The sequence below is a fragment of the Neodothiora populina genome (assembly GCF_041146345.1).
Source record: "Neodothiora populina strain CPC 39397 chromosome Unknown canker_contig_14, whole genome shotgun sequence".
Lineage (NCBI taxonomy): Eukaryota > Fungi > Ascomycota > Dothideomycetes > Dothideales > Dothioraceae > Neodothiora > Neodothiora populina.
Genome location: NW_027191408.1, coordinates 557,343 through 582,348, shown reverse-complemented (window position 1 = coordinate 582,348; position 25,006 = coordinate 557,343). Strand labels below are relative to the sequence as shown.

General features: G+C 50.0%; 6 protein-coding genes across 7 annotated transcripts; 2 read left to right on the top strand and 4 right to left on the bottom strand.

Annotated features, from left to right (window-relative positions):
* Positions 1 to 825: 825 nt before the first annotated feature.
* On the bottom strand, positions 826 to 1,851 carry AAFC00_002157 (uncharacterized protein; the record flags this gene model as incomplete). The annotated part of the gene is made up of 3 exons (XM_069341442.1): positions 826 to 1,198; positions 1,253 to 1,431; positions 1,486 to 1,851. The coding sequence occupies 3 exons, from the start codon at positions 1,849 to 1,851 to the stop codon at positions 826 to 828; spliced, it is 918 nt and encodes a 305-aa protein (XP_069201515.1).
* Positions 1,852 to 4,196: 2,345 nt separating this feature from the next.
* Positions 4,197 to 5,516, bottom strand: AAFC00_002156 (uncharacterized protein; the record flags this gene model as incomplete). The annotated part of the gene is made up of 1 exon (XM_069341440.1): positions 4,197 to 5,516. One exon carries the CDS (start codon positions 5,514 to 5,516, stop codon positions 4,197 to 4,199), a length of 1,320 nt encoding a protein of 439 aa, XP_069201514.1.
* A 9,866-nt stretch (positions 5,517 to 15,382) lies between these two features.
* Positions 15,383 to 16,963, bottom strand: AAFC00_002155 (uncharacterized protein; the record flags this gene model as incomplete). Its single annotated transcript, XM_069341439.1, has 2 exons — positions 15,383 to 16,610; positions 16,665 to 16,963. The coding sequence occupies 2 exons, from the start codon at positions 16,961 to 16,963 to the stop codon at positions 15,383 to 15,385; spliced, it is 1,527 nt and encodes a 508-aa protein (XP_069201513.1).
* Positions 16,964 to 17,549: 586 nt separating this feature from the next.
* On the bottom strand, positions 17,550 to 19,402 carry AAFC00_002154 (uncharacterized protein; the record flags this gene model as incomplete). Of its 2 annotated transcripts, none has more annotated exons than XM_069341437.1 (3): positions 17,550 to 18,006; positions 18,072 to 19,051; positions 19,187 to 19,402. In XM_069341437.1, the coding sequence occupies 3 exons, from the start codon at positions 19,400 to 19,402 to the stop codon at positions 17,550 to 17,552; spliced, it is 1,653 nt and encodes a 550-aa protein (XP_069201511.1). The 2 variants fall into 2 exon arrangements, with proteins under 2 accessions (XP_069201511.1, XP_069201512.1); XM_069341438.1 differs by having other exon boundaries at positions 19,187 to 19,387.
* A 1,645-nt stretch (positions 19,403 to 21,047) lies between these two features.
* AAFC00_002153 (uncharacterized protein) lies at positions 21,048 to 22,706 on the top strand (the record flags this gene model as incomplete). The annotated part of the gene is made up of 2 exons (XM_069341436.1): positions 21,048 to 22,469; positions 22,524 to 22,706. The coding sequence occupies 2 exons, from the start codon at positions 21,048 to 21,050 to the stop codon at positions 22,704 to 22,706; spliced, it is 1,605 nt and encodes a 534-aa protein (XP_069201510.1).
* Positions 22,707 to 23,672: 966 nt separating this feature from the next.
* On the top strand, positions 23,673 to 24,817 carry AAFC00_002152 (40S ribosomal protein uS5; the record flags this gene model as incomplete). Its single annotated transcript, XM_069341435.1, has 3 exons — positions 23,673 to 23,951; positions 24,243 to 24,500; positions 24,560 to 24,817. 3 exons carry the CDS (start codon positions 23,673 to 23,675, stop codon positions 24,815 to 24,817), a joined length of 795 nt encoding a protein of 264 aa, XP_069201509.1.
* Positions 24,818 to 25,006: the final 189 nt, after the last annotated feature.

Below are 25,006 nucleotides of genomic sequence, written 5' to 3'. Positions count from 1 at the left end.
AATCCATGGAACTCACCTCAACGTACTCTTCCAGATACAGACAGCGAGGACATACGTCACTAGCTACAGTATGACAAGAGCCCCATTCAGTTCACGGCCGTCAACTACGCCGTGCAACAAACCACACGCTTCGTCCACCGCGGGTACAATACATCTCATCGCCTAGTCCATGAAGAAACGGAGGGAACGAACGCAGCGGCCATAGCATGCGCTTTTTTCGTGTATAGATAATCAGACTTAATTGCAATACCCCATCATACGAACATTCTTGGCATCCCCTCAAAGCGACAGTGCCCACGTGTACCAAGTGAATAAAGAACTATCATCACCTACTCTGGAGCTGCGAGATCAATTATAGCCACTATACAACGCGATACTCTTGACACACCTGTCTCGCGACTCTGTTACTGCCCGATATAGACCAGCCAGGGACCATCCCATGCCCACCATAAAGTCAATTGTGCTCTAAATTGAAGAACAATGATGGACAGGGTCGGTCGATCATCTGAGGTTAGGAGAAGAAGTTGAAGTTTGCTTAATTGCGATTGATGTATACAGTCCCAAGGCGTCTTTGGTGACGGTGGAGGTTCATTAGAAGAGAAACTAGTCTTGAATTTGAATGGGATGTGTCGTGTCACATATATTTCTACATAAGAATTTGAATATTCCCATGAGGGGAGAAGCGAAAGAAATAAAGTCGGCGTGTTCAACTGTACAAAGCCGGAGAAGCGCAGGATTCTGTTAATGCGTGATGCGTTATCGTCTGCAGGAACAGATCTACGAGGAGAAATCTTTCTACATAGCTGTTGCACTGTCCAGCATGGCTTAGAGGCCATAGGTGTACTGCACGGTAGGCTTCTTGAGGGAAGCTCCGACTTGAGTTCCGAACTGGCCAAGATAGTTGCCAGGAGGACCGTAGTTGCACACTGTAAAGTACGGTGCAACATTAGAGCCAACGTTCTGGAGACCCTTGGCAGAGCAGTCCACTGTGGCACATCCGACTTGAGTTGTTGACTTCCAGACGACCTGAGAAAAGTGTCCCCACTTCTCAAAGTTGGACATGTCGGTGTCGGACTTTCCATACTGGGTGTAGTAGTTGACCTCGCCGTTGTAGAAGAGGTCAGTGATGACAGCAGAGATCTTGTCAGGGGTAACACCGGCAGCGATGTTCTGGCCGTAACCGCCTCCGTCTGTGTTGCTGTGAGGATTGATGAGTATGGGCTTCGTGCTTAGAACATCCGCATTGACTTACACATCATGCGCGTATACGCAGGAGTTAGCAATCTTGGCTGCCGTGTTGGCAAGACTTGAACTCCAGGTAAGAGCAGACGCAGAGTGGTTGGCACGGTGCACGTTGTGATGGACAAGGACACGCTGTTGGTACGTAGTGGCATGAGATACGGCAGCAGCAGTTGTCTTGGTAGTTGAGGTCTACGTCTTCAGTTAGCTATATAGGGAGATATGGGTGGTTCGACATGAATTTACCTTGACGGTGAATGGAGCGTTGGTCACATATTTGCCGGTCAGAATGCAGCTGCAGATGTTGCTGATTTGCTTGGTGTTGAGACCAGTGACAGTAAGTGGTGCCTTGTGGACGCTGCCGGCAGCACGCCAGCTGCTGCAGAAGGCCGAGGACTGCGGCTTCTGTTGCTTGACAATGTACACGTTATTCGGGTTGCAAGTAGGAAGAGCCGCCCTGGCGACCAGCCTGTCCTCTGTGACGAGGGGTGTTGGCACTCCGACTGTAACTGAGATGGCTGCAGTTGTCATCGAAGCACTTGTGAATTGTGCTACTGGAGAAGCACTCGCAATGGCTGCGAGAGCGGCGATAAAAATGCTGTTGACAAGCATTGTAGATATGTATACGAACAGTGTAGAATTGGAATAAAATATGTATATCAACCACTAAATCGAACACTCAAGAATTAAAGGAATAGAAATGGGTGCCAATCAAAAAGATTGACAGTAAGGAATACACTGAAAAATATTACAGCGAGCCTGTCGTTGAACCCTTATATGTAAAAAGAACTATTAATCTTCGAGATGTCCAAGCATCGCATTGCGTTGTCATATAACCATCCCGTTGATGGTGGCGACAAACATTGCTCCGCCAGTACAGGTGAAAAACATATAGAAAGTATGGTAGAATGGTTGTCATTGCAATCCCATACAACCGTTGTGAGATTAAGGGAGAGACATGGCTTCGACGTTATTGTGTCTGATATATGTAACGTTGATCGACCAATGCCGATGCTCGCTTCCATATCAGCATATGTATAGTGATAGATGATGCAGGAAGAAGCTGCTCAGCAGTCGGGATTGATACTCTCCAATAGTGCAATTGTGAGCAGTGTTCTTGTTGCAGAAGTCCTTCTGCGGGTAGAAGTAGGAAGTGTACCTACTAGTTGTGATGTGATGAAGTGGAAGTTTGACTGGTCCTACTATTTCCGGGGTCTAGGCGCTATATATACCGTTGCCAAGGACTTTCCTTTCTCAACCTGAGCTGCAACGAACAATGAAGTATAATGTACAAGTACTTGCCCCATCGTACGAGTGCTGCACTACTTGTAAGGTGTATCGATCTGTACACGTCTCGGCGTGTCTACCTCTTGTACTAGAACAGAACATAGAGTCTGGAGCTGAAGTTGAAGCGCTTTAGGATTACGTTGCCACAAGACTTTATGAAAACATACCAGAGCATACTGTAGATCAGCCATCGGGGCATATCAGTCAGTAGAATATCTTGTGCGCGTACTTAGAGTACATTCCATCACCAATATTGGCTTGACACATGAGGCCAGAAGGACACAGGATATCCGGCATACAAGCAATAATGTCGGCATTGTCTTCCTCTCTTACCACAGCCTCTCGCTTACTGTCTCCCAACAGTCCAGGACCACGGCGTGGGTCAACAGCCGTGAAGCCATCCTAGCTGCCAATGATGACTTACTGCAGATCCCGACGCACTCCAAGATACCAAAGAGACAAGGTGTTGTTTATTATGGGGCATGTTTCATAATCACATCTGATTATCCGAGGGATTCCCACTCGCATTCGAAACTCACGTCTGGTTCTACGGAACCTACGTGTATATTGATTGGACCCTTGGCCGTCTGAGACACGTTGGAAAAAGACGCGTGCAAGACAAGGAACATCGAGACAAATCCGACGTTCTTCAATGCATTCTAGGTAAGGCGCATTTCTCCGACGACTGGTCTGGACGATTTCACAGGCAGATCGAGTTGTGATAGGTGTGATACGATCCCTATGCAAAAGTAACATGTAGCATTCCCTTCTTTAAGCACTCACCTCGCTTGCCAGTACCTGATCGCCCGTCACACAAAACTCTTGCGTTAGCGATCACCGCCTAAATGGGACAGTTGACGTCTTCTAAGCGGCTCGCAATAGCGACGTTTAGCATCGAGAAGTGAAAATCGCCTGGCAATGTGCATTCGACTTGATGCTGGAAAGTGACAGGTACACGCAGATGTTCGGGCTCGGATTGTTGCGTCATGGTTTGAAGTGACACGGCCGATGAGAAGCGTCCTTCCTGTACAGAAGAACACTGGCCTATCAATTTTCGAAGTCAATCGTCGTGCAGCCTTTCATGTGGCATCTAACAAGAGGTATGATGACATTGTCAGTCCCCAATCATGGAGCTGTCTACACTAGCTCCCCTTCTTGAGTTCATGGATTGCGATATTGATGTGAGTGCCGACTTTGCACGGTATACTCAGCTGAGCTTATGGTTAGAGGTTGCTGGACATGATTTGAGCAACTAGTATGCTGCTGTTGCGCAGGTGTAATTGTTCAAAGCTTTCATGAGCAGGCGTCTGCTCGCTATTTCAATGGTCCCGGCAGCCATCAAGATGAATCAACATGCGCATCGAAGAACCAAGTATCATCATATTAGGATTGGTAGTGGAATGAAAGTGATGTATATACTCTAGGTCAGAAGTTTCCTCTTTGCTCCTTCTCTCCAAGATCCGTCTAAATGTAACGAAAGCTCGATCATCTCAACATAGCTAAATCCAAGCAGAGCTTTCCACCGTAAAGAAAGAACCAAACAAAACTGTGTTCATGAACATTGGAAAAAATTGTATCATATCAAAGCCAAATATCGTCAATCTCGGTACTTTCCAGTGAGCCAGCGCTATTCAAACCACTGTCAAGTGATTTAGGTCACGGAAGCATCTTCAAGCGAACCCATTAGTGCGATCTTGCTTGGAAGCAACACCAAAATATTTCTGCCATTCTTTGAATGCCGAGAAGGTCTTAGACGGGTATCGTTCTGGTGTAAGCTTAGCAAGCTTTTCGATCGAGGTTCGCTGCTCCCCGTAGGGCTTGTGGTAAGGATAAACAATGGCCTTGTCATCCGGGATACGGCGATCTCTTAGAGCAAGGAGCACCCTAGCGGTATCTGACAAGACAGCAGGGGTATTAAAAGCACTCAACAAAAGACCAAATGGAGCGTACGCCAAGGGCTTAGAATAGACATCGCCAGATCCTACGCCTTTATCCACCTTTGCGATGGATATATCAAGTGCTGAGATCTCCGTATCGATGTCCTCGATGGCATGCTGCAGTGGGAAGGTCTTCTTTATCGATTGAAGCATCCAGCTGAGGACGAGATCTGACAGAACCTCATTGGGTTCAAGCGTCTTGCTCAATGCATTTGGGATTACAGACAACCAGGCTTCAAGACCATGGACTCGTTGACGGAGGAACTTGAACTTCTGCCTGCCGAGGTCGTAATGGCAACCAGGAAACCACTGCTCTGTGATCTGCGGGCGCTGTCTGGTCTTTTCCTCTTTTTCCGAGAGCTTGGTGAGACATGGCTGGAATACCGACAGACGGTCGTGCAATGAGCATGCATGATATACTGTTTGCACGACGCTGGGGACGACCTGATCCCATAACGTCGGATACGAAGGGCCATTTCCGGCATCGATGGTTGGGATGCCAATGCTCCCTACCGTGTCGAAGAGTCCGAGGAACTTGATCGGAATTGTATCGGGCCAGCTCGCCTGGGCACGGAATATCTGACTTTGCGTTGAATCCGGCTTGTCCTCGTCGTAAGGACTTGAATAAATCCGGTAGACTTCGTCGCACATGCTACTTCCAAATGGACGTCTGACAACCCCGCAATTGTTAATCATTCCTGACACGCATCTAACGGTGTATGCTCCACGGCTCAGACCGAACATCCAGACTTCAGTTCCCTCTTCAAAATTCTCGGCGATCCATCTGTACGTCTCAACGCACATGGTCGAGATGTCGTTTGCTGTAGACCCATTGAAGAGGTATGATATGAATGTGGAGCCAAGACCAATCCCATAGAAGTATCTAGCCTTGAGGTTTCTTTCCTTGGAGTCGACCTCGAGCTTGCCACCAGTGACATCGATATCAACCATCTCAGCCAGTATCTGGATATTCGTCCTCGTGCCGGTCTCTGGGCCGCACCAAGTGCCGTCGCAGAAAACCAACAGCCTTCGGGGTTCAGATGAGGGCTGCATCCTAGCACTCTAAACGCTTGCAAGATACTGGAGTTGTTGTCAATTACAGAATCAATGTGGAAGAAAGCAAATGCAGTATCGCCGTCGCACTTGGGTTCGCTCGAAAGTGGCTAGTTGATACACCAAAATATGGATGTAGAGTGTGATCTCCCGCCATATTTATGACATCTCTATCCTTCGATCATGTGAAAGTCGCTCAGGTAAAGTAAGGCTTAGAGCAACTGTGTAGGTAGATAAGGCCTTCAACATTGGGAATAAAGGCACATGCTTACCTTGTAGTCCTGGAAATCAGCCGCAGCTGACGTGAGTGCTATGATACTCTTCCAGGCAGCGAGACATGTCCTACTACCGCAATAAGGAAAAGCCCACCGAGATAGCAAAGTCATGTAAAGTTGTACAGTGAAATCAGGCGCCTGATGCAGCTTAGGCATAGCCTCAGCAGTAGCTGCAGCTACTCTAATTCGAGGCCCTGCTGTGGAGTTGAGAGCTGGCGATGACCCCAGCCGTTACAAGCAACGGCGTGGAAAATGCATCACTCGGACGGTGGCTGCTCAGCCTACGTGATTCCTTCGAATAATACCACTGGCGCGACTAGCACTAGCACACTGCTCCTAATACTATTCATGACCTGAACGCCTGAGTAAAGTGGACAGCTTACATGAGGACGTGATGCAGCCGTAGTTCTGACTGACTTGACAATGCTTCTTATAAATTGCACAGCCTGCATCTCACGTAGATACTACAGATTTGCAGCACGTCGCAATGAACGCCCTACAGCTGGCTGAAGTTGGTAGTAAAGCGCTCCGCCTTACATTACACGACAAGCGCCTGACAGCCATCCACTGTAACACAACAGCAGATCAAAAATGCAGGCTCCACGACAATGATACATTACTGTACCACAGTGCCAAAAGAAATATTCCGATGCGGGGAATTGAACCCCGGCCTTGCCGGACCTTTCTTTCATTCGAAAGATGAGAGCGGCAAATCCTAGCCACTAGACCACATCGGATTTATGTTAGTTTGCTGTTGTTTGCTCTATATATACCTGCGCGGCTCCTATATCAAGTTAGGAAAGCGAGTAGCGGTCATCCCGCTTAAGCAATCTACATTTGGACAACGGTAAGATAGATCGATTTACAATAGCCATTGACCACCTTATGCCATGAACGAGCCACCGCTTATTGGAGTTATTCATCAATCTCCAAGAGCAACAAGCAATATAACAGTGGTTCTTCTTCGGCCGAATGATCCTCGAGTGGCTGGTGTAAAGACGATCTATCTGGCAATCCTCGGCTTCCACCGCCTTCTGGATTAACAGCCGTAAATGTTGGTGCACGTAGATCATTGCACGCGGTGAGACTCAAGGACCCTTGTTGTGGTCTAACAAGTCCATTCACCGCTCACCTATAGTAATACTACACTTTTCCAAAATACAATCAGTTGGATTTCTCGGACGTTGTCGGCTATCGTCTATCCAGTCCGTCCTGCGCAAGTCAGAACAGACGGGAAGATGCGCTAGACTTTTATTTGCATCGAGTGTAATACCCACGTATTTTACAAGGGATTATTTTGCACGATCTAAAGCAGTGCTCTTTTGTCGTAGCATAACAGCAACTGTAGTCCGCACAAATCTCAATTGTCAAATGCGTAGGAATCCTGTCACCTGAACCCGAGAGTAAATCTGTCGCGAGCTTGCTATTGCGATGGAGCTCTCGAGAAGTTTTCGCTATTTGTATAGATTAGAGCTGCTAAGATTCCAACTAGCCAACAAAATGTGAAACATCACTTTGTGATACAGGTATCCAGGGTGGTCCTAGCCCATTGACTTAATTCTTGACACTTGGCCATATGGATGCATGCAGCTAGATCGCTATTTCGCCATGTTTGCAGAGACAACATGCGGTGTTGTCTAGAATATTGCTCTAAAGTAGCGAGATCTTCATTGTACTTCCTCTTCAAGGCAACAACATGTGCAGACCGTACCATATCATGATCTCCAATTTATATGGACCCTAAATCGAGAACATGAAGTGAAGAATTTTCATCGAGCGAGTTACATTGACATACTGGGGTCCACAAATGAGGTGTGACCACGATAGAATCAGTCGGTGTCATTGACAAGATTCTTAATTGCTTCGGGTCGATCGTGAGGTGTGATGTTGTACGTTCGAACCGTAGAGGGCACCGTCCCACCAGCAAGAAGCGCACAGCATTCATGTTGTCAAAACTTGATCACCGCATGTTCGCGATTTCTCCCGCACGGAGGCTCTACTTGTATATCGGAACGGACACAGTTGTCCCCAGAAACAGTGGCTCGCGTTATTGCAAGACCGTATCCATGACTAGCTGAACTCGAGATTTCCGGATATATCCTACATGCAGGAGGAAGTGAGCGGATGGGGCGCATATAGTCGAAGCACGTCAGGTATTACGCGGAGAGTGATGGCGTCTGGACAGATATCGACCCACTCGTTGGGTCACAAGTACATGTGTCGACTGAGCTGTGATCCGGTTTGTCTGTACTCTGGGTACGTCAAAGAAAGGCATGAGCAACACAAAAGCTTATCGCAGTGGTAAAGACTCGGGGTGAGGTGGGCGGTGAAACGCGAGCATCAGACCTTACAACCCTCGAATATCGGCCTTGTCTCCGCTGTGCTCCTAGTGATCACGGCTCAGTGATCATGGAAGGACTTCCCAGTATAGAAGCACTTCCATTTGTCCCAAGAGTTTGGGACAAGCGGGAAAGCACGGCACTGTAGTACTTGTGACATCGTCATGATGATCAGGTCTCTGTTCAGGTGCAGTGCCTTACCCTACCTGTGGTACGCTGCAATGCCTAGCTACTTTAGTAAGTGCGCAAGGACACAGTTCAGGAATAGCCTTGGGACATGCTGAACGCGTGCAGTCGCTTGCGAGGAAAGCCGGTTCACAATCCTTATGCCCAAACTCCGAGCCAAGAGAGGGAGAGAACGCGGGATGAACGTGTCCACGTGGGACGGGAACGCTTATGCGAAGGGCAGATCCCGTCACGTTGGCAGCACCCAAGGATTGAAACTCTCCATGGCTTCCACGGAGCAGGTTGTGTATGTGCATGATATCACAAGCCAATCTCGCCAATGGGACAGAATATCGTGCGACACTGTGTGGTGTGAATTTCTCGAAGGTCCTTTTCAAACTTGTTCCATGGAACTCGAGATAGATTGAAGATTTTCGTGGCGCCTTCTACCGTGCTTCTACCGCGCTTCTGCCTCGGTCATCAATCTTTGATATGTCGGAAAATTTGTAAAGCACGGCACCATGCTAGAGCTATGCATTGTCTGTGAGTCAGCAAATGTGCTTTGTTTGATGAACATTGTGTAACGAAGTGAACTTGTAATTTGCCACTACGGCTCACAGCTGAAACGGAGGATCAGTGCTGTAAGCTCTGTGCATCGACGCGGGCACTAGAGGTGTCAGTGCATGGTTAGTTTTCCGTGCATCTGGGATCCGGCAAGCTTTGGAAGGCTTGCAAGATGGTTCGATATGCGCGTTTCCATGCAAGTCCGGCTGCCTCGGGCCTACCAGACCCGTAGCCGAAGGGCCTGATCACCTACCAAGGTGTATCATGCAGTGAACACTACAGGGTGACAAATGCAGGCACGGCACAGCTTTGGAGGACGGTGGTGGAAACAAGGCAACCGTGTGGTGCTCTGTATCTTCTGTGCTCGATGATCATAACAGAGACGTCACGACAGGCGGGAAAAAGCAGGTCAAGGATGAGCACTGTGCAAGCTTCAGCACCTTATGGTTTCCAAGATTAGCGGTGTCAGCCCTGCCCACACGAAGCGCTGCCACTCCCCTTTTCCTGGAGCCACGCAGCTCGGACACCGCCGTTTCTGACTTCCCGCTAGCTTATGCCTTCTGGCGTCACTGCATTTTACCTGATGAATCCCACACGAGGCGCAAGCGCAGGCTGTCATTAGAAAAAAGGGCATATATATTCGTTCCCTGTTTCCCATTCCCAAACTCTTCTGCAAACTCAAAGACCCAAGCATACGAACAGAACACAATCTACTCTACTACCAACACTCCAACCCAACATAGCTCAACAGACTTTGTTCAAAAGCTTGCCTATAACCACTGCTTGGTATCATCTAATTACTCGACGCCTTATCTGAACACATACAACGAACATTCTATCGACCAACTCAAGTCCTCGACCAACGACATCAATCAACAAAATGCCTGCTGCAGTTGACTATCCTCCTTGCCCCGGCCCTCCCCCAAACAGGCCTCTACCTCCTCTTCCACGATCATGATATCTCCAGGTGGATAACATGACTCAAACTTTACGAAGATCCTCCTCTCTCCAAGTCATTCTGCATGACTTGACACCGTTGCTTTGTGGAGCAGAGGGGATCGGCCAATGAGAGCCATGACTCGTTTCTTATCTTCGGCCTGTCTCTATGGAGTTCATCTATCTGGTGTACATGGGATGTCGCAACAAAGACAACAGGCGTCACGGGAAACGACAATCAGCGGCTATCGACGGGACTCGCCCCACCGTAAGCACATCTTACGCATGGCTTTCACACTTTTATGTCTCCAGCCGATGGCAATCAAATCACTTGCGAGCATTGCATCAAAGTGTCACCGCTGCTCCTGTCAGCCTGACGATTGCTGCTGGCCGGCTTATTATCGGCCAACTTCTTTACGAATTTTTTTAATATACGGGGTGCTTTGGCATGAAGGAGGGGTTTTTCAGCATTGGTCATGGGACCTTTGGTCTACGGAGTTCATTGCATTGTCTTTTCGGGCTTTCGCTGCTAGCATTTTTGGGTTCGGATGGTTGCGGCAAATATACCCCAAAGGCAGCTGATATACTCGCGCCTGGTCATTTTTCTTGATTTATCTGTACAGTACTTTGGTACTGCGATTCATGGCGCTATTGAATAGTAATGCTTCACTCATTTTTACCACTATATTGTTCCTGCATACCTGCAATCGTGCCCTGTGAGCGGTGATTTGTATTTCTGCGCAAATTGTCATGATTGTGATCTCTCGCGCGGTCGCCAAGCGCCGGGTACCTGACCTGGGATTTTAGTTCAATCCTTGAGCTTATATTTAGGCACTCCGTCCTTCGCGAGGTGCCACGATCTTAATCAGGCGCAATACATCTATATGCCAAGGGCGCCTCAAGAAAAGACCTCACATATAATGCTGCTATTGTTTCGTTCTGTACCTGAGCGATTTAGATGAGTCTCTCGACGGTGCTGCATATGTGAGACATGTTGGCATCTCTCCTGAGGCGTTCACGGTTCGTTAATGCATCTCTCTCAGGGGCGGGGCACGAATCGCTGCAGACAACAGCTAACACAGCCAACACGGTGGTGCGTCTGCCTGATCATGCATGACGCATCGAGTCGACAAGCTAGGGTACGGGTTCAGATAAGGTATTGCATGCACGCTATGTACGGTGGTTCGGTTTTTTAGACTCAGCGTCTTGCTTTTCCTCTTCCAGTCCCGCCAGGGTGCCAAGGTAATTCAGCGACCTATTGCATATCGCGGCGATTGTGAGCCCAATGACCATCGTCCACTTGTCCCTTCAGGATGTGCAGCACGCTATAACGAGCACATGATCCCTGGCATACATCACACGATGCCGGCACTTTATGCGAAGTGACAGCTAGCGTTTATAGTTCAGTATGCAATGGACATCGGTGCCTGATGCGTATGTCCTTGTGGTGCACATGATGCCATCTTGGCACGAAAGTCGATCAAGGGTATGACAGTCAGCAGCTTGGATCTGGAGACAGGGCAAGGGGTATGTAAGCGGCAGTGCCTGTGGAGTAGCTGTGCATGGCCATCTTCATATCGTGAGTTTGATCTGCACCGGTGAGGCACCTGAACACTCTATTTCACAGCGTGCAGCATGCAATGACAACGTACGATTGTCCGCGTGGGAAGGGAGCGAACCCTTCGCTTTACCTGATTCGTCCTTGAATCGGTGGACAATAAGACGACATGAACACGCATGTTGTAGGTAACCGAATGATGATGTGATAGTTGCAACGTGGACGTCTCACAGTTACTGCAGAGCAAAGTGTGGCTGCGCTAGCACGGAGGAACTGCCTCAAGTGGTGCCTGACGTACCTTGATTACCTTGTTGTGAAGTCGGCATCGTACACGGGGCAATCTCCTCCCTTCGTCCTTCCCCTCATTGCTCCTCTGATTTGAATCCTCGCAGCTACCTAGCCAGGCATTATCTTGGCTACAGCAGCCGGCTCTCTACATCCGACATGATCACGCAACAAGAGTAGGTTGTTGCGCTAACTTGCTCAGATCGAGTGGTTTTGCGGGAGGTCAAGCCATTGATAGCAACGTATACAAGTATCTAACAGTTGGCATTCGATATCTGACTAGAGTTTCAAGCGGGCGCCACACACAAATCCCACGTGGACCTTGATACGTACCTGAGATACCGTGACAATCTATTCTGCTGTATTAACCTTGCGATTGACTCGAGTCCTCAATCAACCCCCAGTCAGCGTACACCTAGCCATTCTCGGATATGTCCGAATTATCACGATCGTGATTTTCAGAGATGCGTGAGGATCGATGCTCGATACCGAAATAGATCCTTTCTTGTGCTTGTATTTAGCACGCAGGCCCATCGAACCATGTCGTTCGCAGAGTAATCCACTTGAGACTATGGCGTCACAGCTAAAGAGAGCACAGTCTATTGGGAAAGGCGTACTGTGAACGTACGCAAGTTTCATCTCTTACCATTACGGTAGCTTGCCTAGCCTTTACTTGCTGTTTACGGGTGCGGTGCCTTGGCTTCCCGAACCACGCTCTCAAGTCGGACGACCATAATTATCTCTATTCTCGAAACCTTGGTTTTAGACTTTTTTGCCAAGTTGCTTTCGCAAATAGAAACATCATCATTTCGCATGCTTCCAGACGCGCGCCTTCGAGATTGGGAAGAACACAAAATATCGACCGGAAAAAACTTTCTCGTCTTCTAGACCAATTTTACAAGCTTCAGCATATAGCCCTCGATCATGAACATCTGTATTCTGCAAGGAATGCGCTTGCATTGCCGGAAATGCCGGTCGTCGTCTACGCACGCAACGCAACGCATCGCAACACATAACAGGATGAGTATAGACATTTAAACTTCCTTGCCAAGGTCAAATGAAAACACGCCCGTGGTCCCGGGATCGCCGCGACCGAGCATCCACAAAATATCAAGGAACAAGAATTACCTTTTCTACAAAGTTTGCTCGTCACAGCCACTTTTCTTCTTCGTGGAAGGTTGTAGCGACGCAACAAAGTGTAAGAAGACATGGAAGGTAAAGCCAACGCAATGCCATATAAAATCAAGGCTCAGATGCCGAAAGTTACAGGCACCAAATTATGACTGAAGTGCAAGACTTGTACTGTAGGTACCGTAGGTAAGATAGTAAAGGCAAGCGACAAGTATCTTTATGGGCCACCTGCCTTATCTTGACCATCACACATAGATTGCAGGGGAAACAGCGTTCTCAGCCGCACCAGCTGGACCTGGCTAAGTACAGTACAGTACAGTAGCTGAGGCTACCAACAACCTAGGCCAGGGGTGGGCATCAGAAAGCTGCATGGTAAAATAAAGTACAGTGGTGGCTTACACGGAAGTGCGATTTGAAGGAAAAAGGCACAGAACGACAAGGATGATGCAGTAAGGTACCTGAGATTTGTTGCTTAGTACAACGATCCAGAGCATCAGTTGAGGCACAGATCAACAACGACTTTGTATATCATGCACCCTAGCTCGTACGACCTATGCCTTGTATTGTACAGTACTTGTAGACATATTCCCTGTACATTTGGGTAGTCAAGAGAATAGTATACGTACAGTACCGTATCTCGTTCCCTGTAGTAGTAACGACAATAGCCTGATGCGCAAGGCCGTTGCTTGAGATTATGCCAGACGGCAAGAGACTTGTTTACAATACAAAGGTACCTCTGCACTGCACTATATCAATGTTGGAAAGTCTCAAAAAGTAAACAAAGGAACCTTGTCCTAATTCGTGTTGCTACCATTTACTAACACCTACTTCGGACATGTCACCGCTAGCTACTTGCTGTACACTCCATAAGGTAGGTAGGCTGAATATCGCGATTTCAGCTACAGTGACATGTTTCTCCGATAATACTGCTACAGCCAGCCAGCTGAACTGATTTTACCCAGTATATACTACCTATAGCCAACATCAGGACTATTTCTCCAATGATACAGCTACAGCCAACCGAACCACTGATTCCCCAATGATCCTCGCCGGACTCGTAGCCGACATGATCGTCGTAGTCTAACATGCTGAACCATCTACCCAGTACCATACATCCAGTACTGCCATATCAGGCCGAACCACTAGTTTCTCCGATAACACTCCTTGCTGGCCCTGTACTTAGCTGAAACAAATACACCCTCTCGTGCTCTACCAGCCGAGAGCTGATAGCTGAGAAAATAGCTGATTGCAAGGCCACGAGCTGCTGCTGTACTGAACCTGGCCTGGGCACGCGCCAGCACTGTTGTGAAGTGTCAGGCGGGAAGTGTGATAGTAAAGGAGGTACGGTAAGTCTAGACCAGACGGCTCCTCCGCGCAGTGTTCTTACGGCTACTTGCTGTACGCTACTGCTGTGCAGTCTTGATTTCCTCTTAGTGGCTGGGTGTTGGACTGGTCAGGGGTGAATTGATCATGCAAGGTATTGGTTGCTGTAGATGCTGCTGGTTGGACTGTTGCTGATTCATGATCGTTTTTGACCTGTGTGTGGTAGTGGCATTTGGTGCTTTTTGTGTGTAATGTGTAGAGTGTTGTCGATGTCTTTGGCCGTGGAGATCTGCCGTAAGTGTGGTCGTCGAGGATTTACTCAAGTCAACATCCAAGACCGTGTTGATGTGACGGTTCAATTACCACGAGAACCAAAGATCGTGTCAATAGTGGATTCGAAGTATCCATATAGAGGAACAGTCGTTCTGGACAATGGTAGAGTGAAGTCTTGGTACTTGGCGCGACTAGACAGGGTCGCCCTCGAGTTCACCATACATGCATTTCATTTTACTGCTTGACGGTCCTCTCTCGCTCTAGCTCATAAAGAATGCTATCATGATTCCGCAATCCTCGTACTCTATTGCAAGACACCTCGAATCTGAATCCTCTCTCGCTCTCTTCTACACTAGTTTAGTACACAACCCCCGCCAAAACGCACTTGATCAACAACTAAACAACGACCCCAACGAACCCGCACTTCCCCAAGCCTTTTGAGGCGCATTGTCGAGACCCAAAGGCATGGCTCCGGCCAGCAGGATGCAGAACCAGAGATAGACGGCCCAGGACAGCGACAACCAGTTTCGGCGGGTCGAGTGGTCGGGCAGGATGAGTGTTATGAAGGAGAGGCCGGCGTAGGCTGGGTCGCTGTGGAAACTTGTATGGGTGTTAGTGTTAGTGGGTGGAGCTTGAGTTGGGGGAGGTTTGTAGTTTTCGTGGGAAGTGCTTTTCGAATCTGGCAAATGGGTGTCAAAGGAAGAGAACAGTGGGAGAGATGTGAGTAGGTATGGTATGGTATGGCATGGCATGGTAGGCATGGTGACTTGATAGTGTATATAAAAAGAAACTTGACCCGAGCATAAGTCAACATCCTTCTCTCTGCTCCTGCAGAAGAGCAAAAACGAAACACGATTGATGGAGAGTGCAGAGAAAATAGCGGCGGAGATTTCGTCGAGTAAATCAGAAACCAAAAAAAAGCCCACGCCGCCCAGATCGCTAAAGGCCGAGACAAAGAGTTGTGTGAATAGACAAGCGGAGGCAGGGGACAGAGAGGCAGATAGGAAGAAGGAAGACTCAGGCTTGGGCGGAAGAAGGACGAGCGAAATCTGAGTGGTGGGAGTGGTGGTGAGCAGACCCGGTCTCGGACTTCTTATCCTCTTTCTTCTTCTTCTTGTCCTTCTTGGCCATGCCCTCGGCCATGAGCTGCTCAAAAGCCAGATGGTCGCCCTCCTCCTCGCTTGTCCTGGCGGCTTTGTTGAAGACGTCTCCGATGACGACCAAAGCATGTGCGCGCTCCACTCTCTTGTCCAGCTTGACGGTCTTATCGTAGAGGACTTTGTCGCAGACGTCGCGAAGCACACTCTGGATCTCGAATTTGGATCCTCTCCAAGCGGCAGCGAGGATCTTTCCAGTGACGCGACGCTCAAACTCCATCTTGCGCTCGTCGGTCCAGTCCTCACCGCCGCGCTCCTCGGCCTTGGCCATGTCCTCGATCTCCATCTGAGCAGAGATGGCTGTGCTGACGGTGCCCCAAGTCTCCTTGACAAGAGTGCCCTTGTCCTTAAGACGTGAGAAGAAGCCGGTGACTCCACCGATGATGGGCTTTTGCGACTTGATGAAGGTGGCGGCTTTGGAGGTGTAGGTTTGTCCGATGGCGTGTAGGATTTCGAGACCAAAGGACTCCATCTTCAGATTCTCCACCTCCTCCTCCATTTTCTTGCGGAAAGACTGGGTCACGTCCTTGCCCTTGTCGGTCTCGGTCCACAGAGACAAGCGGTTGACGAGTTTCTTGGCGAGGTCATCCACGCGCTCCTGGCGCACCTTCTGTCTCTCAGCTTCGAAGGCGGCAAGCTCTTCGCGTTGCTCCTTGGTCAGCCCACCCTTCTTCTTCGACTTCTCGCGCAGTTGCTTCTCTTCCTCGGACACACCCGCAGCTTCCATGCGAGCCTCCTCTTCGGCACGGTCGGTGATGGCGAGCCTGGTAGGCACTCCGGTGGGTTTCTCCGACGAGTACGGAGTCGAGGTCCCCGAGTCAGTCTCTGATGCTGCAGCGGCAGCGGCGCCCTTCTCGTGCAGGTGCATGTTCTCCATATCTTCGGATACCGAGGCCGCGGCCGCCCTGTCACCGGCGGCAGAAGCTGCAGGGATGGCTGTGTTGTCCATGCCGACGTCGACACCAGCGGCTCCAGCCTCCATGGCAGCTTCCTCCATCTCGTGTTCTATCTTTGCATTCTCCTCGTCGTGTCTCATGGTGATCTCCATGGACTTTTCTAGATCTCTCACCATGGAAATCTCACCGATCCTTGACGTTGTCAGCGATTAGTGTCCTATACCGACAAAAAGAAATAAAGCTTACCACTCGGCAAACGCGTGACCACCAAAGATCTCTGTGAACATCTCGCTCGGGTCCTCGAAGCCAGAGCTGGGCATGGCTCCATCCTTGCCAAAGTCATCGTATCTCTTGCGCAGCGCAGGATCCGACAAGACCTGATAGGCCTCACCAATCTCCTGGAACTTTGCGTGTGCGGTCTCGTCGCCGGGGTTCTTGTCGGGATGGAGTTTGATGGCCAGCTTGCGGTATGCCTTCTTGATCTCAATCTCCGAGGCGGTCGGCGGCAGACCGAGCACATCGTAGTAGGCCGTGTCTTTGACCATGGTTGTCGCAGGCCTTGTTCAAGCCGAGATCGTGGCGATGAATGCTGTGATACTCTGCCGATTTGTGAAAGGGGGAGGGAAAGTGTGTGTGGTCAGGCTGATAATTTATTGCAAATGGAGGGGTGTTGGTGGGGATCAAGCCTAATGGGGAAGGAAACAATCTATGTTATTATTGTGGGACACAGAGATGGAGAGATGAAAAGAAACACCGAAGCTCAAGCGCCCGGATGCAGAGGTGGAAAGTGTACAACAGAGTAAAACACAGATGCCTGACGTGGAACACAAACCTGTCCTCGCAGCGAAGAAAGCAATGGCGATAATGGACAACAACCCAAGCACAAAACATGCACGCTTTTCCGACCTCTGAATCTCCTCTGAATCTTGCATCTTGGATTCCTTCGCAGCACGAGCCACGCAAGCCATAGAAGAATACCTTAGAGAGACCCTGATGACGTTGCTTCTCCGCCTCCACCTCCACTTCCATCCATACCTTGAGGCATACAACCTAATGTACAAGTATCTCCGCACCCTGTCTACTGTAAGATACTGTAAGGCAAGCAAGCTACTGTACTGTACCATAGCATCACTACTGTCTACTCTTATGGAACCAGACCCATCCTTCATCTTCCTCCTGCTCAGACGCGTCCCACATCACTCCCAGTCGTCCCACTGCCCCGCTGGAACCTATCTCGAATCTTGCCTTGGTATAGCCGTCTACCACTTGCGTGTTGTGCACGTGATATCTCATTTCCAGCAGCCAATGCTCCCCCGATGCGTGACGCAGTGTGTACAGTGACTCTTCACACCTACCCATGGCGTATAGTGCCGCGTCAGTTGCGCCTTTGATCGGAGAGCTGTGAACTACATCGGATACGGGTGCTGTCAGTGTGAGGTTGATATGACCATAGCCTGCATGGCGGTAGCTACCCTCGTAGTAAGTCAGCGATAGACTCGGAGGTATTGGCTGCGACGGAGTGGTAGAGTAGAGCTTGCTCGGGAGCGTACGTCTCGACTCCAGCTCCTCGGCTTCTTTCTTGAGAAGGCTGTCATTGGTTGTTAGCCTCGCAGTAACTGTTTGCTGTACTGACACAACACCATAAGCACTTACTGCTCGTTCATAGCCGCATGCTCGCCCACAGGGACCTTCAACATCTCGTCAATGAGCCGCCACTGAACAACGTCCGTCACACGGCCAGATGCGTTCTGAAACGCGATGAATCCCCATTGTTTGTCTGGCACAACAGCAAAACGTGACCAGTACCCTCCTATCGCTCCACTGTGTCCGTGTACCTTATGGCTTCGGTATACACCTCCTTCGAGACCCAAGCCATACCACAGAGGTCCCGAGTAAGGATACTGGTCAGCAGCAGCAACAGACATTGGCGACTTTATGGCCGAATGGCCCGCCGCAGGGACCGGGCCGTCTTCATAGATCAGAGCTCGGAGCCACTTGCTATAATCAAGGACATTTGAAATGATACCGCCAGCCCCGTTGCCGGCGTGGTATGCTGAGTCCGGGATGGCATGATATTTCTGACTCACGTTGTTCCAGGCATACCCGGTGGCCATCTTGCACCGAGCATCTGTAAGCCGGCACTTGTGCGCGTCTGCGTAGGAATAGTATGACTGGTTCATCCCGAGTGGATCCCATAGCCATTCACGTAACACGTTGCCATGCCACTTATGTGTGACTATCTGAATCAGATGAGACACGGCTGTGAACATCAGATTACAGTACTGGAACTTGGTTCGCAAAGGGGCAGAGGCTGGCAGGTATCGTAAAGCATGCACTTCTCCTTCGACATCGATATCATTATTGACCCAGGCTGCGTCGTGTCTTGGAATACCAGTTCTGTGGGAGAGTGCATCTTGGACGGTCACATGTTGGGTTAGATCCTTATCGGCAAGGACGAATTCGGTCCCGAGCAGATCATGCATCGAGCTTGACCACTGAACGGTTTTAAAAGCATCATTGTCGTCGACTAGCAAGGCCGCCAATGAGGCTGTGAAGGACTTAGTCGTGCTAGCGCCTTGAAACAGAGTGTGTGGAGTCACTGGCTCGTCCGGAAGGACCGCATAACCATATCCCTTTCCCAATGTTACTACTGTGAGATGCGGGCTTTTCTGGAATGTCAAAGGCAAGCAAGGTAGATTTCACGGACATGGATGTGGGCGTGGGGTCACATATTGGCGTTTCGTGAATACACGACAGTCGAGTCTTACCTTTGACCAAGTTTCGTTCGCGTGAACGACAGCAATGGCTAGACCAAAAACATGCCACTCTCTCAATAGTTCTTCGACGAAGAAGTCAAATTCTGAGCTGAACGGCGTATATCTAGTAGGGCTATCATCGCTCAGTAGGTACTGGCCAATCTGACAAGAGCGACCTAAGACGGCGAGAGATGCTAGAAGAACAGACTTCATCGCTGGCAACATCATCTCTTTTGGTATGCCAGAAGCGTGCGACGTTGGTCACGACTTAGCCACACAAGCTTGAAAAGTAATGTTATTGCCGCAGTCCCCACTACTGAGAGTGCGCGCGTACACGTAGGCACCCAGATTGGCTTCTGCGCTGCCCAGATAGTCTATCTCCGCCCGGTGGAACATGATACGCTAATGCAGGTGGAGGGACATTGCTCGTACCACGAAAGAGTTGCCCCCTTTCCTCCAACGAGGTCAAGCTCGCTGGCACATGGTTTGCAGTCGCTTCACAGATATCACCATGACATCCTAAAGGAGAACAGGTGGTATGTTGTCATTATCAATGATTGGCTTTTGGGGCTGCTCTGAGAACGCCACTGCGCCTCTCTCGGTCCAGGTAGCTAAGTACTCTACCTAAGGTATGCTTGCGGAGTACAGGTACCGACATGTCTGTGTACTGTATCTGGTGTATAAGCATTTGCAGAAGTTGTGAGGTAAGATGCAGTCTTCGATTGCATGGCAGCAAGTGTAACCACGAAGAAGCATGATATTGATCAAGAGAATGTATCGGTGTATTGCAACTTCAACCATGGCTATAGGACCTTGGTGCTAATGAGATGCAGACCAATTCAGCTGTCCTGTCATCTTCCGTACATTGAAGCACAAAAGCTTGAGCTATGTACCATAAGCACAAACAGGAGGTAGCGTAGACAGTTCAGTAAGCAATTGATATTGTAGTCTGATACCAAGGATTACAGTGTTGATTCTAGACCCAAGGCACGGCCAGTCTTTCTCATCCACATCTCTCTCGGTGACCCGCACCAAGACATTCCCAAGCCCCGGCGTTTGCCGCAGACGGGCGTCATCGTGTGCGTTTCTCTCGTTGTCTTACCTTAGGTACCTGTGACTCGCGGTATACGCAACTGCCTCTGCCTTACAATATTACACCACACCTCCTCCCATATAGCACATACCAAAAAAGTAACTCTGCTGCGAAGCTCCTCGGCGGTAGACCACAATCCACTCGTACTTTACCTCTGACTCACACAATCAATAAATCCATCCTTGGAACTTTCAATCTGGTCTAGCTCTTCCTTCCCGCACCCTCCCCAAGCTAGCAGGCAGCTACATTGTACCTTACTTTCTCTCTGCCTTACGTTACCCTACCTCACCTTAGCCTGACCAAGCCGTCTCTCCTGTCGGAAGGCAAAAAGTGAAGGTCCGCGACTCGAACTTGACTGCATCTATATCCGCCAAACTCCATCGGACCATCATCTTACATCTCGTCGTATCGGATCGGTGTACTCGGTGAATCGGTGAATATACCACTGTGTTGCTCGCTCGTTTCCTTCAATCCAAAACATCTCCATACCAAAACCGACTTGTTTACTCGTCACTGCCAAACTTGCATACTTACGAGACCATCTCCTCCATCATCTCACAACTATCTCGACGTGGCTGGAGACTGCGACAACGCACATGTCCTGACCTCAGCATCCCCTCCAGGCCTCATATCTGATTTATCCCCTACCCTGTACAAATTTCCATAGACTCTTCCGATCATTCACGTCAGTGCCCAACTCACGCGACATCGACTCTGCGAAGTTTCGGAATTGCTACCTTACCGACACGACCCAAACGCACATCTTTAACTTAGAACACAATGGGTAATCAGCCTTCAAAAGGCGAAAGCAGCGACCCTGGCTTTCAGAAATACCCCTCCTTCTCGCGCTCAGACACAAAAGAGTCCTCTCGATCCCTACGGAGCTCTATAAAGTCCAAAATACCGGGCAAGGTATCTTCTGATTCGCCCAGAGCATCTTCTGCTGATCTGTCATCGCCCAGAGATGGCGCCGCGATGGACTCGACGGATGCTCTGTCCATCCAATCAGGCACGAGCAACAAAAATCACAGACGCACCGGATCAACGCCATCGCTTGCAAAGGTAGACACCGAGGGCAGTGGCTCTAGGAGGAACAGCGCCGTTGGAAGCGAGCCAGTCTCGCCCGCTGCACCACAACCACCGCCGTCGCCGACCATGTCATCTTCTTTGGGTCACGGCCATTCCGAGATTGCAAAGGCCCAACGTACGGGCGAAGTCGACGCTGTGTCCGATGCTCCGCCTACCGGCGCCCTGCATGTCGGCACCCTACAAGAGCCGCGAGAATCGATTCTGATGAAGAAGGAGAGCACCACCGTCAACAAGTCAAGTCCCGCCGCTCTTGCGTTGGCGCTCTCGTCAAACTCACCGCCGAGTGGAGACATGGCGATCGGTGCACTCAAGCCTGGCGATCTCGATGACATGATCAAGCGCCTTATCGATGCGGGATATGCAGGAAAGGTCACAAAGACGGTGTGTTTGAAGAACGCCGAGATCACCGCCATCTGTCAGGCTGCGCGAGAGGTTTTCCTGTCACAACCCGCCTTGATCGAGCTTTCACCACCTGTCAAGATCGTCGGTGACGTTCATGGCCAGTACACCGATCTCATCCGCATGTTTGAGATGTGTGGCTTCCCCCCGAACAGCAACTATCTATTCCTGGGTGACTATGTGGACCGTGGCAAGCAATCACTCGAGACGATCCTCCTACTCCTCTGCTACAAGCTGAGGTTTCCGGAGAACTTCTTCCTCTTGAGGGGAAATCATGAGTGTGCCAACGTCACTCGTGTCTATGGATTTTATGATGAATGTAAGAGAAGGACGAACGTCAAGATATGGAAGAGTTTCGTCGACACCTTCAATACTCTGCCCATTGCAGCCATCGTTGCCGGCAAGATCTTCTGTGTGCACGGTGGTTTGTCCCCAAGCTTGACGCATATGGACGATATCCGCAACATTGCTCGACCAACCGATGTTCCTGACTACGGCCTGCTCAACGACCTACTGTGGAGTGATCCAGCAGATATGGAGGCTGACTGGGAGGCCAATGAACGAGGTGTCAGTTACTGTTTTGGCAAGAAGGTCATTATGGAATTTTTGGCAAAGCATGACTTCGATTTGGTCTGCCGAGCGCACATGGTCGTCGAGGACGGCTATGAGTTTTTCACGGATAGAGTTCTTGTGACAGTCTTTTCAGCGCCAAATGTAAGTAGCCTCGCAGACGAGACGTATGACGCCATGGCTGACAGCTCGTTATAGTACTGCGGAGAGTTCGACAATTGGGGCGCCGTCATGTCGGTCTCGGGCGAGCTGCTGTGCAGCTTTGAATTGTTGAAGCCGCTCGATTCCACTGCACTGAAGAGGCACATCAAGAAGGGAAGGAACGAGCGACAGAATATGCTTAACAGTCCTCCAGCCAGCCAATTCCCCCAGAGCTATTAAGCGGCGCACCCGATCATGTCTCGAAAAGTTGAAAAAGGCTGTGCACCACCTGCAAGAGTCTACAACATATCACCGAGCCGATCGCTTTTCACATCAACAAGGCTTTCGGCTCGCAAGTACGCCTCTCCGCATCATGCTGTGGTAGGAGCGGAGAGGAAAGGCCGGTCTGGGAAGAACGCCCAACACACCGAGCACACATGCTGTACGCTGTTTACTGGAAGGGAATTGGGCGAGATGATCCCAAATTGTGTGGGCACAAAACTAGAACAAGAAATGTCGATCGACCTTGGAAGGCAGCACCAAGACTCCACATATCAAGCAAGATCCAGAGCCGCAGCAGCCGTCCGTCATAGGCCCCGCTTCACGAGGCTCTGCGCGTAACCGGTGCATGAAAAGAATGGTTAGGATAGAGAAATGATTCAAGTAAAAAAAAACAGAGGTACACTGCGACACCAGCGGCAGGACCAGGTTATGGGGGAGATCGGAGCCGAGGAGTTTCATGTGGTTTCTCTTCTCTGCCATGTCATGACTATGAGCGACATGGGTTTGGACATTACGTTCTTGTTGTTATTTCTACGAACAGAAAATTGTTGAATGACCAAAGGCATTGTGCTGAAGCGAAAGAATATCGCCCAAAGTTCTCAAGACACTGTTGTTTTAATTGGATACAACAATGCAGACTGCTAGATGTACTTTTCCACGAGTAATGTACCATACCACGATCGGGCTGCACTCTACAGTAAGCGGTGTGGGGGAAGAGGACAAATGCCAAGACCAACTCACAGGCTGCACACAACCCAAAGACTTGGCACCGAAATTCTCGCTAAGCAAGCACGGAGCACCCACGCGCAACTTTCAGAATCTGAGTGGGCTCCGTCTCAGCTTTGCTTCGCCAGGAACCGTTCATTCCCCAGCGACGACAATTCGACCATCTTCCCTTGACCAAAGGAAACTTCTACAATCAAGATGGCAGACGCAGCAGCACCAGCACCCGCAGGACGCGGTGGATTCGGCAGCCGTGGTGACCGCGGTGGAGAGCGTGGCCGTGGCCGTGGCCGCAGGGGACCTCGTCGTGGCGGCGCAAAGGACGCTGAGAAGGAGTGGCAGCCCGTCACCAAGCTCGGTCGTCTCGTCAAGGCCGGCAAGATCAAGAACATGGAGGAGATCTACCTCCACTCTCTCCCCATCAAGGAGTACCAGATCGTCGACTTCTTCCTCCCCAAGCTCAAGGATGAGGTCATGAAGGTGAGAAAACAGCTCTGCAGCCGAGTGAAGATTCTGTGCAGAAGAGGGGGAAACGAGCAAGCGAACAAGAGCCAGAGGTCAGAAGAAGGGAAAAGAGACGTTCAGCATCTACGGACCTGGTTGAGAAGTCGCAATGGGTGGTCTGCGCACCACACGTTGTTGTGAACGCCAAGGCGGACACTGACATTGCAAGCAAGAGAGGAAAGAAAAATGGCACTGCTTGGGGAATCCAATTGCACAGAGTCCGACATGAAACGAGAGCACATACTGATTCGAGCGTCCTCCCTACAGATCAAGCCCGTCCAGAAGCAGACCCGTGCCGGTCAGCGTACCCGCTTCAAGGCCGTCGTTGTCATCGGTGACTCCGAGGGTCACGTCGGTCTCGGTATCAAGACCTCCAAGGAAGTCGCCACTGCCATCCGTGCCGCCATCATCATCGCCAAGCTCGCTGTTGTTCCCATCAGAAGAGGATACTGGGGCTCCAACCTCGGAGAGCCTCACTCCATCCCCGTCAAGGAGTCCGGCAAGTGCGGCTCCGTCACCGTCAGAGTAAGTTTTTCTTTTGGTCATATACAAGAAGGCAACAAACAGAACTGACACATCCCCAGCTTATCCCTGCTCCTCGCGGTACCGGTCTCGTTGCCTCCCCCGCCGTCAAGCGTCTCCTCCAGCTTGCTGGTGTCTCCGACGCCTACTCTGCCTCTTCCGGTAGCACCAAGACCCTTGAGAACACCCTCAAGGCCACCTTCGTCGCCATCACCAACACTTACGGCTTCCTTACCCCCAACCTGTGGAAGGAGACCAAGCTCATCCGATCCCCGCTCGAGGAGTACTCGGATGTGCTCCGTGAGGGCAAGCGCTACTAGAGTGCTCAGAATGACTGCCATGGTTGAGATGGCATGATTCTATCAACGCGGGATGCATGGGAGTTTTAACCTTTTAACGAGCTGTTCCAAAAAATGGGGAAAGAATCGTAATTCAGTTTCACACTTCCTCGATAAGAAGACTTGTTGCTTTTGCTCCTGACACTCGACGCCTCTCGTTTTGTTCTTATC